Below are 12,690 nucleotides of genomic sequence, written 5' to 3' on the forward strand. Positions count from 1 at the left end.
TTTCGATTTATTTTCAATAAAAATATATTCTTATTAGAAAATGTGCGCTAAATCACCATAAATCTAAGAAAATTATTATACAAGCTAGATAGAGTTTAAGATAATTATATTTGAAAATTACGGATTAATATCCTAAACCACAAAGTGAAGAGGCTATCTCAATTTGATCCCTTAGTTTTAAAACTTTATGCACCATAATGTTGGTCATTAGCGTATTTCTATTTATTTTTAATAAAAAATATTTCGATTCGAAAATTTGTGTGAGACATTTTTGTAAAGCCTTTTCAAAGACACAAAATATTTAATAGATCCCGTATGCCTAAGAGGCTATTTGGGTCCAAAATCTAGTATATATATATATATATATATATATATATATATATATATATCCCGACTCTTAAAAAGACTTTAAATAAATTCCAAATCTAAAACACCCCCAATTTTACCTACAAAATAATTTATATTTATGGTGAAAGCTTCAACACTTTACTAGCTCTCCAGGTGCAGCAAGAAAAGTAAAATCAGATGACTATGCCTAATGGCGACTATTAGTAATAACAACAAGGCCCATTGAAACGCCAACCAATTTTGCAAAATTTGAGAACTCCTGGACCATCATGAATATATACAATATCGTTGACAGAACACGGACAGTGGGAGGTCAAAGTGAGAGGGGTAACATTGGGATAATGTTATTTCCTCTAATCAGGTTAGTGATCAGTTTGCAAAAACAATTATACTCACGAATGCTAGTTCTTGGTGCATAACAGTATATCACACACAAGCTGAGGGCCGCTAGGCTCAATATCAATCTCATTAATACTCTCAGCTTTATTACTCATATCAAAATTGCTTTCACAGCCTTCCGGCTTTCCCAAGCTGTTGGAACTGCCCATTCATATGACATGAAGATTGTGAATGTTTCCCAACTATACAAGACACAAGTGTATAATTCACAGTACACGAACCTCCCACATACCCCTCTAAAACCACCATTATTACAAAAAAACTAACCCAATTGAACTCTGAAGGTTCTGTATCAATCCGAATGAGAAGAACTTGCACTCTTTACTCAGAAATTGTGCGTATGCTGCAGTTTCTTCAACAAATCTCATATGTTCGATGCAATAGAACTTTCTCCCAAATCCCTCTTCATAAAGAAAACACTGTTGGGACACATACAGATCTTCGGCTCCGTTTGCAAATCAAATCAACCGGCAATCATTTCAGATGCTTCTGATACAACAGTAATTTGCCACTGACAACTTATTGTACCTTGAAGAGATTCTTCAATTTCACGACCAATCTCCAATCCTCCGTAGACAAATCATCCTAAGCGAATCAGCAAAGGCAACAAGCAAATACATTAGATCAACCAGTGATCCTCCACTGTCTTTGAGGGGTAAATCAGTAACATTGTATGATTGCATGATAAATTTGAGAATTACCCGATAATTAGCTTTCAGAACATCTATAGAGCTCCTTGTGATGTGACTAACCAGTTCATCATCAATTTCAAAATGCCTGCCATACATCTTTTGCTGCTCTTCAGCGTTTGTGCTAGCTATCTGCAAAACATAAACAAACAGCATGAGAACATTAAATCTAACTGGCACAATCAGAATAAATTCTTAGAAGATCTGAAGCAAGTACTGCACTACTCCATACCTTTATGGCCACCTTCTGACCTTTCTTTGCCGAATCAACCTGCTTGTGGTTTACTTCAATGGATGCAATGCGTCCAATGTCAATATAATCCCTCGAAGGTATACAGACTGGAGTGCCAACCTGAGGTCAAAGCAGTGAACACATAATTAGAAGCCCGATGTGTACAGGAATTGCCCATATAAGAACTTTGTCCAGATAGACCTTTTGCCATTACGCTGATGAAAGACCCATGAAATAGTACATTGAAGTTAAATGCAAAATAAAATACGAAAAACAGAATAAATGTCAAATAACCACCACAACTTTGACTAGTGGGATGCAGGGGATGCCTCTGAACTTCTAGCACAAATTTGATGAAAGGAATATAAATTCATTAATCGATGTGATGAACTCTGTGAGGACAACGATCTATCCTCAAAATGTCTCCTATTTTCAACCCACAGACCCCACAAGAACTATGTGAGGTCTCTTAAAAGTTACTAAGGAAGCTTCCTGTCTTTTCAAGAAAGAAGACACGATAACTTCCACTAGATAAATAGGTTGGAGCCTCAACAGATTTTCCACCACTTTCAAAGAGAAATTATGGAGCAGTTCTCTTCCATCCCAAGTTGCTTCTTTTGTTAGGTGGCATTCTTGTGAAAGATCTCAAGTACTTGATAATCTAGGAAGTCAGACATGAAAATCCCAAATCAGTGTGCTCTCTGCAAAAGTACAAACACAGCGCGGTAAATCTCTTGCCTAATTGCCTCTCAGTGGATGGATGGCAACTGTTTGGCTTCTCTTGGATCGTATTGGGGACATCCCATCTCAGCACAGGAGATTTCCTTAGGCATTTAGTGTGCAACTCTTTTATCTAGTGAAAGGTGACTTGTCACATTCAACCAGAATGTATCAACAAAAGTGCGGAGTGACTGAGCTACCACCATCAACATAAGGTAGACACCTTGTTTGCTTGGACTGTTGTGAATCCTTTGTTTACCATAGCGGATCCCCCTCCACCACCCCCTTTTTTTTACACATTTGAGTTCTGTTTTGCCTATCTTATTATGTAAGGTGATGTATATAGCTTTAGGTGAACTCCTTGTTCACCTTAAGGGTAGGGAAGCACACAATAATTGGCTAGATGGCAACCTAGTTTATCCTAGACTCTAACAGGTGCTAGCCTCACCCCTTCTAAGCATGATTTTCTTTTAAAAGACAGCTTAATTTTATTCATCCATAATCCATATAAGAGTTCAGTTTTCAAGCCGTATTCAACGATATCTTGATACCCAACTGAGAAGATACGGCATGCAGACACAGTCTGCGTTGTTTGGCTGTCATGCATCAGTATGAACAAGTATGAACACGGTGGAGGAGCTCCAAAATTGGAGATTGGTTGACGACAGCAAAGGAGAAACAAAAACCAAAAGTAATATGGTCGGCTCATTATTTTCTTGTTTTATAAATCAACCAAAAACAGATATGCAATTATGCATATGGGTGGGATGTGATATTGAACCATCTGGGGCTAGAGAATTTTTATGGTTTGCAGAATGGTGTCTGTTGCTGGGAGTCACCAGATCCAAACCCATAACGAAATACATAGTCTGGTTATATTATATTATATTAAGCATAATGGACATATATTGTCTGGGCATAGTGAGAGAGAAAGAAACAATACCTTAGCGATGCCTTCAAGAACATCAACCCCCAACACAATTGGGTCCTTCTTGTTGAAAACACAATTTGGCATAATCTTTAGAACACACGGAAAGACTGCTTCATCAGCAGCTTCCTTCTTCTTTTCTTCCTTGAGATTGTCAATATAAGCCTTAAACTGATCGAATAAGTGATAAATGATATCAGCAATAAATATCTTCACACCCGTCTCATCTGCAAGCTCACGAGCCTCAGGTGTCACTTTAACATCAAATGCCAAAATGGTGGCATATTCCTTTTTCCTCTCAAGCATGACACTGGCCTTCATGACATCCTTCTTGTGAACAGGACCTATGCTTATACCACTCACAGGTATACTTACTGCAGGACTCTTCAAGAACTCCAACAAGGCTTCCAATGAGCCAAGGGTAGAGGCCTGCACACACACACCCTCCCCGCTTTTGTCAATCCTGTTCATGACTGAATTCATGTCTTGCATCGCTGATTCCTTGGCGTCATCCAGATCATCTTCAGGCCCCACCACATATAAAGCAGTGCCTGCAATGGCATGTTCGAGACCCTGCAACAAAATGCATCCATATATATTTGCATATAAGAAAAAGAAAATGAAATCAATAAACACGAACTCAGAGAACACAACAAAAATTAATAAACCAACATCCAACTCAATGTATTAGTTACGCATTAAATTCGAAATGAACTCAATAAAGGACCATTCAGTAGAAAATAGAGCACCTGAGCTGTGATTTTGATACCCTGTGCAGCCTTAATCTCTTTATGATGCAGATAAGATCCCTGATGTCCAACAACCATAGTATCAGGACAATATTGAACAAAATTGTATTTTACTGAAGTATTTAAATCTCATATAAGCAGATAAACCAAACAAATCATGAATCTGGGTGGATATACAAATGCTCAACAGACCAACTAAAGGAATGCATAACGAGCATAAGCCAGATTAACATGTTTGCAGATAACAGACCACGCAAAAACCAAAAACAAAAATAGCATCTTTAGGAAAATTTCTTAGTATGCAAATAAGAGATAATAAATTTCTTAGTCATACAAGGTGTATAATCTTGCAAAACACCAAGAACAAAAGTCTCGCACTGGGCAGTTAAATCGCTACTCGGTGGAGGTGCGAGTAGCGAGTAGACCTACTCGGTCGGGGATTAATCGGGATTACTTGGGCGATTTTTTAAACCGCTACTCGGTGGAGGAGCGAGTAGCGAGTAGGTCTAGTCGGTCGGGGAGTAATCGGGATTACTCGGGCAATTTTTCATAACACTATATTCTTTTATAAATACCTGTTAAATGTAATTAACATTGAAATACTAACCTAATATAACAAATTAATAACTATTACCCTTATCAGCTAATTAATTGCACATTACTAATCACTTGTTTTTTCTTATTTGCACAGCACTTGAAGAGTTGTGGGCACATTGTGGACATAGGCACATAGAGTTATTGAGAGAATGTGTTGCCAAAACTAGTGTTGTAAACTCGTAATGCTATTGAATCGAAAAGATTATATATCATTGTAATTTCTTCAAAGATCTATTCATTTACTTCATTCAAATTCTCAAAATTTTGGAATGCTGTTGTGATATTGGTCAAAATTTCATAAAAAGGCTGAAATTAGTTAAAATTTCAATGAAAGTGGTCTAATTTTTGGAAATACGGATGCGACCCAGGTCTGGCTATGTTGGGCTGGGTGGGGTTGGTCCATATAACCCTCGTAAGAAAGAAAAACAAAATGGAGTTTGAATTCCAAACCAAACCAGAAAGGAGGAGGAGGAAGTGTTTAACTCTAGATTCTAGACCGAACCAGAAAAGAGAAGGGAATAGAAACTAAAGGGGAATCAGAAGAAATAGAAATTGAAGGGGAATTAGAAGTAGAATAAGGAGGAAGAAGAAGTAGAAGTAGAATAAGAAGGAGAAGAAGAAGTAGAAGTAGATTGAAGAAGAAAGAGAATTTTCAGACTTACCTGGCAAGTTTTTATGATCTTCAGAGTTTTTTTTTGTTCTTTCTTCTCTCTGCTTCTTTCTTCTTTACTCAAGTTTCACGACCTATTGCTATTTTTTCTCTTTGTTTTTTTCACTACCTGTTAGTGAAATCCACTAGCCCGATTTCCACAACTAATCGCCCGATCCCGATCCCTTATTAATCAGCAACTCGGCCGATTACTCAGCGATTTTTGGACCCCGATCAGTCCTGGGGAGTAATATGTTGGTCGGATCGGCTAGGTACCGAGAAGAGAGTACTCATCGATTACTTGGCAAGTACTCGCCGATTTAATAGCACAGGTCTCGCATTGGTCCAAACATCTGTGCACATAAAAAACTTTGAAGAGAGCCTGAAGTCTATCCAAGGGTTTAAAATTCTAACTACCAAAATTACTGCCCCAATTTCTATGCTATTAGATTAGGATAGTTCCAAGATGACTTATGTTTTTCCCTCCATGTTTCTGCCTTTCTAGGAATCCCAGCATCAAGAAAACAGTTTTCAGCCACCATATTCAATGTGGAACATGTCAGAATCGAAAAGACGGAGGAGCCAAGATTGTAGGAGGGTAGATAAGATCAGATAAATCTTACATTATGAACCCCCAATTTAAACAAGGAAATTCTTCATAATGCACATATATCCTTGAGGATTCCCAGAATGACACCATTAACTAAATAACACTCACATGGCGCACAACTGGATTCCATCACCAAATTACAAACGAAAGGTTATACTTTTTCTCCTCACACTCTATTGTTATTATTTGCACAAAACAATGAATAATTCATAAGCAACAAAAGCAAGGCAGGTTGGCAAGATTTTTTTTTTTTTTTTTTTTGTTCCTGAGATAATGCAGTGGCCATTTATATTATAATCCCTTTTATCTCAAGTCACAACTACTAGAGGAACTTTGATGAAACAAAAAATCTTTATTAAATGGTTAGAGGACTTCTCACCTTTACTCGGAGTTCCTTCATTGGATGAGGTGTTAACAAGGCACGGATTGTGGTCACAATTGGCCCCTAACAAGGAAAAAATAAAAACTTCAAGGAAAGCCTAATGTAAATCATAACTTAAAAAATAGGTCATTGAAAAGGCTTACCTGCATGCCACAAACAACTACTTGATCACCCTCATGAAGCACACCATTTACTAATACAACATCAATGGTTGTCCCAAGGCCTTCAATGACTTTGACTTCCAACACTGTGCACTGAAGAGCAGTTGCAATTCCAATTAGAATAACAATAGGTTCCCACTATTATCTTGATATAAACAAGTGGCAGAAATAGAGCACGAACCTGCACTTCATTGCTAAACATAAGCTTTTCGACCATAGTTTTTTGTGTCCATTGTACCAATAATAGCAGAAGATCTGGGATGCCTTCACCACTATTTTTCAAAAACAAAATCCATATATTTAGTAAATGCAGGAAGTGATTCCTCAGGCCATGTTTCAAACCAGATATTCCAACCTCTGGAAGTTCTGCTCGTCTTCTTAGCAGATAACACAGATCATATTTTCATTTTCACGATTTCATAGCTTTTGTACAATTTCAATCCTGATAACTAGGAGTTCAACTTTGGAACTTTGTAAAAAGAAGGTGAGAAGTTGCAACTCCTAAATCATGGGGTTGAGATGTCCTATTGGTCTATTGGAGTTGGATTAAGTTGCAACTTCTCATACACATTTAGTAAAAATCAAGTAGACTCCAATCAACTGGGACTTTTCGTTTGAAACATGCTCTTAAAAAATAAATAATAAATAAATAACTGAGAGACCATTGCAATGCTAGGCAGTTTGTTCATGCCACCTAGGCACCTACCTGATTGCACTAGTAGGAACAATACTGGAAGTTTCCCCCATTTCCTTATTTTTGTAGTACAACTCGGTATTCATACCCTGCTCCTTGAACTGTGTAACTATCTGCGAAAAAAGAAATATAAGATTGTAACAAGGTAAAGAAAATAATATAATCACAAAAGAGAACAAGCTGAAACAAGTACCTGTATCAGCCTCATTTTAAACTCATTTTGCACATCCATGGTTTGCTGCTTCATAGCCTTCACAACAGGTGCATTAGGGCAAGTCTTCCATCCATATAATCTGTCAACCTTTTGCAAATGAAAATTTAAAAAGAAGAGCGGATCAGAATTGCACAAAAAAGTAAAAAGATTTGACAAAAAGGATTTATAACAAGCAGCCACTTCAACAGCAAATCTCACCTTATTCAACGCAACAATGAACTCCGTGTTCCGCATTTTCAAAAGATTGAGAGATTCGATTGTCTGTGGTTCCAGGCCGTGCATTATGTCAACAACCAAGATAGCAATATCACATAAACCTGAACCTCGTGACCGCAAATTGGTGAATGATTCGTGGCCTGGAGTATCAATGACCAAGAGACCAGGGACCCGCAGTGTTGCATCTGCTTTAAGCTCCTTGGTTCTCTCCCGAATATTCTCAGCAGGGAAATAGGTAGCACCAATCTGCTGAGTAATGCCTCCCGCCTCACCTTCCTGAACATTAGTACGCCGGATGCAATCCAGCAGCTTAGTCTTTCCCGTGTCAACATGGCCCATAATGCAACAAATTGGAGAACGGAGGTCATCAGCACTCCTTTTCCGGTGAGCTTCTTTAGATCTTGCTTCTCGCTTTGTTGCTGCCTCCTTTCTTTTATTATTATTAGTATTAGTATTAGTATCTGCAGCATCAAATTCCTTCTGGTCCTCTTTATCCTCAACTTGACTTTTCACAGGTTCAGGAATAGCAACTTTCCTGGTTGAAGTAGAGGGTTTAAATTCTGTAGGAGGTGCTCCTGCATCTACAGGAGGAGGCGTAGTGATACGCTTGGCCTCTTTTTTTGCAACTTGAACCGTCACAGGTTCAGCTTCAGCTTCTTTCTCGACCTCTTCCTCATCAAATCCACTCTTAACACCCAAGTCCAGAGCAGCATCATCCCAACTCTTAGCATCCCAGTCTTCATCGTCTTCCTCTTCTTCTTCCACTCCATTCTTTTCATCTTCAAGCTCAAGTTCTGGTTTCTTCTCACCATCCCTCACTGTTGCCTCTATTTCTTCTACTTTCTCAACTTCCAACATATCCACATCAGATACATCATCCTGCTTATTTTGATTGGTCTCTTCCTCGATTTTGATAGGTGCTGCACCATTTGCTTGTGCAGAGACTGACTTGGCCTTTTTTGTTTGGTACTTGGGTCGTCTTGTTGTGGCCGTACTCATTTCAGTTGTAGGGAGCACATCACTATTAGCAAGAAACTGACTCCTCATTGCCTCTCGCCGACGGGCTTCTTCCTTCTGCTTTGCTGTCAAAGGCTTGCCTTCCATTTTCTTCCTCAAAAGCTTCTCCTTTTCTTTCTCCTTCTTCCTACGCCTGGCCTCCTCTGCCTGCTTCTCGAGCTCCTCTTGCCGGAGGCGCTCCTCTTCTTCCCTCCTCAACTTCTCTTCTTCTTCTCTCTTCTTCCTCTCTTCAGCCTCTTTCAACCTTGCCAATTGTTCCTGCATTTCTCTAACATGTTTCGGGATCTTTTTGTCGGAAATCTTACTCTTAACCTCCTGTTTTTCTTCCTTTACCTCCACTGCTGCTGCAGCTGCTGCTTTCTTCTCTTTTTCCTTTTCCTTTTTCTTTTTCTTCTTCTTTGCTGCAGCAGACTCCCCAGTTTCAGCCTCAGCTTCCTTCTTTTCATCAGCAATTTCAGTTGAGCCAACTGGTTCAGGCTGAACTTGGGCACTCTCCTCTTCTGGTGGAGGAACAGAGGGTTTCGCAACAGAAGGGCCTTCACCAAGCTCAGCAAGAATTTTGTCGAGGTCATCTTCCTCTTGGGCAGTCCTTCCACTCTTTTTCTTCTTCTTCTTATTCTTAGAAGTTTCAACAACCTCCTTACCACCCTGATTACTAACTTTAGCATCCTTCTCATTGTTTCCATCAGTTTCATTCCTACTAGCTCCAGCAGTAGGTTGATCAAGCTCAGTTACATCACTAACTTCGTTACCAAAACCAGATGCAGCCAACACGCTACTACCCTTCTTCGATTTCTTCTTCTTACCCGAAAACATAATTTCTGGTACCTCATCATCTTCTTCTTTACCATCATTACTAACAGACGCATCATCGTTCTGAACCACATCATCAACTTCTTCAAGTAACGCAGCTGAAAATGAGCTACCACCTTTTTTTGAAGCCTTTGATGATTTCTTTTTCCCAGTAAAATTAATCACAGGAACATCATCTTCTTCTCCCTCTTCTTTACTCTCATCATTCACTTCATCCAACCCCTCAAATGCCGAAAACGAGGTACTACCCTTCTTCGAAGACTTCTTTTTCCCAGTAAAACTAATCACCGGCACATCATCATCATCATCACCAATTGCACTAAAACTAGAACCACTAACCACCCCATTATTATTTTTCGACTTGGACACCTTCTTATCAGTAAACGAAACAACAGACCCCTCCTCATTCACATTATCATCATTATCCTCGACAACCACCCCACTATTATTTTCCTCTTCCTCATTATTATCAAGAGCATCAAAACTAAATGCACTAGTCTTTTTACTAGACTTTGATTTCTTTTTATTATCCGTAGCCTCCGCCACAGGCACTTGAGGTGTGGGAACAACTTGCTCCTCATCAGTTGGAATCATGTATTCGTCGTCTTCAATTACTCTGTTTTTCTTCTTTGATTTATTAGTATTCCCTCCTCCAGTTTGAGGGTTGTTTTCGTCCACGTTATTATTATTATTATTATTCGGTTTCTTTCGACCCATTGAATATATCAATTTAATTTACTTACCACCAGAAACTAAATATTATTATGTTAAATTCAATAAGGAAGGAGATTTGCTAGTTATACCTTCGTAAAGAAACAAACCCGTGAGATGAGATGATTGATCTGACGGTGGAGTATGATTGCAAAATGAGATTGATTATTGGTGAAATTGGCGGCTTGAATTATTTTTTTATTGGGAGGAGAAGACGTTTTTTTGGAGAGGGAGAGAAAAGGGGATTTGAGGAAGCAGCTGAAAACGGAAGGGGAAAAAAATGGAAGAAAGAAAGAAAGGGTTTTGTACTTTTGTTCAGTAGAAGACTAGAAGATATGTTATTTTAAGAGGCCCAATTGCTGGTGATTTAAGCCCAACTGTGGGTTTGATGCCCAGGCCCAAATGTTATAAAGGTTGGCAGATGGCTTAGACCGATGTGGAGGGGATTATTCTTCTCGTCTCCAACAAACTGTCAACAATGTACTTGTAAATCGGAATAGCTCCTACTGCACCCTTAGAATCAGAACATACACTAATTCGTCTTGCTCCTATTTGAAGGGCTCCCTTCATTCATTCCAGCCGATTTTCAGTCGAACTCCCTGTAAAAGCAAGCTTAACGGCACCAAACTCAATGCGGCCAAATCCATTAGAACCATTTACAAACCCATCAATGTTGATAGGGCGGCTTAGACCATTTGCGTGAAGTGAATTGAACTTGAATTCCGATCCTGTCAAGTAAAACTTTGGCAGCCACTGTTTCAAGCACTTCTGTCAGCATAGTTTGAAAATATGTCTTCATTTCCTTCTTGATTTTCGCACATACTTGGGCCTCAGAGTGTCTTTTCTGCTGGAACCTCCTCAAATTCCTCTCAATCCAGATGGTGTATATAGTGGCAAAACTTACTGTTCTAGTAATTTCAGATTCGATAGAGGCATTTCAACATATCCTTAGGATGCTATACCACTTGGCAGTTGATGTTTTCACCTGAGTGTTCAATCCCAGCCATCTTTTCACCCGCGACCAAACATCTTTTGTATATGGCCAATCAAAGAAGAGGTTTTAAGGGACCCGTCAATGTGTATCCATATTTCGGTTCCACTAGCACCCCAAACTTGAAGCTTTCATACGCTTTGTTCAGTAATCCACCACAGAATTCACGGATAATGGTAATAATCATCCTTACCAAAAACTTTTCAATGCCATTTTGGACGGTGTCTATGCTGCTCTAGAGAGGCGAGTGGATCCGCTTTGGAGATTGTTGTGTTTCAAAAAGTGATTGGCGCTGGAGGGGGTGCTGCAACAATTGAAAATGCGCAAACATGCAGAGGTAGTCTTGATCCAACATGTGAAAAAAAGTCCCCAAAGAATTGAAGTTGTCGACCTGTTTGCAATGTTCAATAAGAACTTGAACGTTCCCGAGTATGAGGGAAATTTTGGGCTATTCTATCCTACCTGTATACCCAATTAATTTCTGATGAACTAATTTGCAAAAATATAGTGTAACTGTGGAAGACTATTGCTCATATAAAGTCATTAAGAATAAGGTGTCTGCACCAATGCTCCATGTGTAGGTTTGTTTCATGAACTTCTATTATGAATAATGAGCAATTGAAGCTAAATTGTTTTAGTTTGTACACCAATAAACTATTTGTTTCAGTAGTAATACTATTGTTGAAATGCATTCCAGCTATGCACCTTCTTTGCAGGGTCGAATTCATTCTGTCAATATATTTGGGATTTTAGAGAGGTCGAGAGGTTGTTCTTTGTACGTGCACAATTAGGCCAAAACACCTCATTTAGTTAATAAGGCTTCGACCGTAAATGCTTGATCAAAATTAGGACCCCCATATGGCCATATCCATGACAACCGGTCTTATATTTAAATGGTCCTGTACAACTGCATGACTCAAAATTTCTTGCCAAGCTAATTAAATGAAACAGATGCCGGCAAGAACATAGAAAAATTAATTGTATCACACTTCTCGAAATAATGCACGGTAGCAATACCAAACCAAATACAACACGTAGTGTGTTCCTGAGCTTATCCTTGATTAAACCTTGGAAATTTTAATGCCATGATGCGTTTTTCATGCTCCCAATGCTCCATTTACTTACAAATGGAAATTTTTAAAAAATAATAATAATAATAATAATAAGTTAAATCATACCAAAAAAGAGTCCCAAAAAAAATATCAACAAGAAACCCAATTGAAATTGAAAACTGGATTCAAATGTCATTGAACTAACCTTAAAAAGGAATAATTAACTGAAAATTGAAAACTTGATGTAATTGCATTAAACTAAACTCAAAGAACAATTAACGGGAAATCAAAAACTGAAAGCAAATGCATTGAACTAACCTTAGAGAATAATTAACTTGAAATCAGAACTGGATGCAAAATCATTAAACTAAGCTTAAAGAATAATTAACTCAGATAATAATTAATGAGAAATCAGAAACTGATCGTAATTGCATTAAACTAACTCCAAATAATAATTAATGAAAAATCGAAAAATGGATGCAACTGCATTAAACAATCCTAAAAAAATAACTCACGGG

General features: G+C 38.4%; 1 protein-coding gene and 1 long non-coding RNA gene across 2 annotated transcripts; one reads left to right on the forward strand and one right to left on the reverse strand.

Annotated features, from left to right (window-relative positions):
- Window positions 1-807: 807 nt before the first annotated feature.
- Window positions 808-10,440, reverse strand: LOC147492106 (uncharacterized). Its single transcript, XM_086566640.1, has 11 exons — window positions 7,571-10,440; window positions 7,352-7,459; window positions 7,171-7,271; window positions 6,646-6,736; window positions 6,447-6,557; window positions 6,301-6,366; window positions 4,066-4,125; window positions 3,332-3,889; window positions 1,669-1,788; window positions 1,449-1,568; window positions 808-1,332 (listed from the first exon to the last, which is right to left on the reverse strand). The coding sequence occupies exons 1-11, from the start codon at window positions 10,133-10,135 to the stop codon at window positions 1,267-1,269; spliced, it is 3,966 nt and encodes a 1,321-aa protein (XP_086422766.1). The 5' UTR covers window positions 10,136-10,440; the 3' UTR covers window positions 808-1,266.
- Window positions 8,962-11,924, forward strand: LOC147492107 (uncharacterized). Its single transcript, XR_015199147.1, has 2 exons — window positions 8,962-10,718; window positions 10,810-11,924. It is a non-coding gene; the product is annotated as an uncharacterized LOC147492107 (long non-coding RNA).
- Window positions 11,925-12,690: the final 766 nt, after the last annotated feature.

This window comes from Coptis chinensis, chromosome 6 (assembly GCF_015680905.1).
Source record: "Coptis chinensis isolate HL-2020 chromosome 6, ASM1568090v1, whole genome shotgun sequence".
Lineage (NCBI taxonomy): Eukaryota > Viridiplantae > Streptophyta > Magnoliopsida > Ranunculales > Ranunculaceae > Coptis > Coptis chinensis.

Excerpts from the sequence above, each read along its gene's own strand:
- LOC147492106 (XM_086566640.1), bottom strand. The coding sequence starts at position 10,135 with ATGGGTCGAAAGAAACCGAATAATAATAATAATAATAACGTGGACGAA. Across the intron at positions 6,558-6,645 it reads TGTTTAGCAATGAAGTGCAG|TGCACAGTGTTGGAAGTCAA; the intron begins GTTCGTGCTCTA and ends ACTGCTCTTCAG. Across the intron at positions 4,126-6,300 it reads TGAAGGAACTCCGAGTAAAG|GGATCTTATCTGCATCATAA; the intron begins GTGAGAAGTCCT and ends GTTGGACATCAG.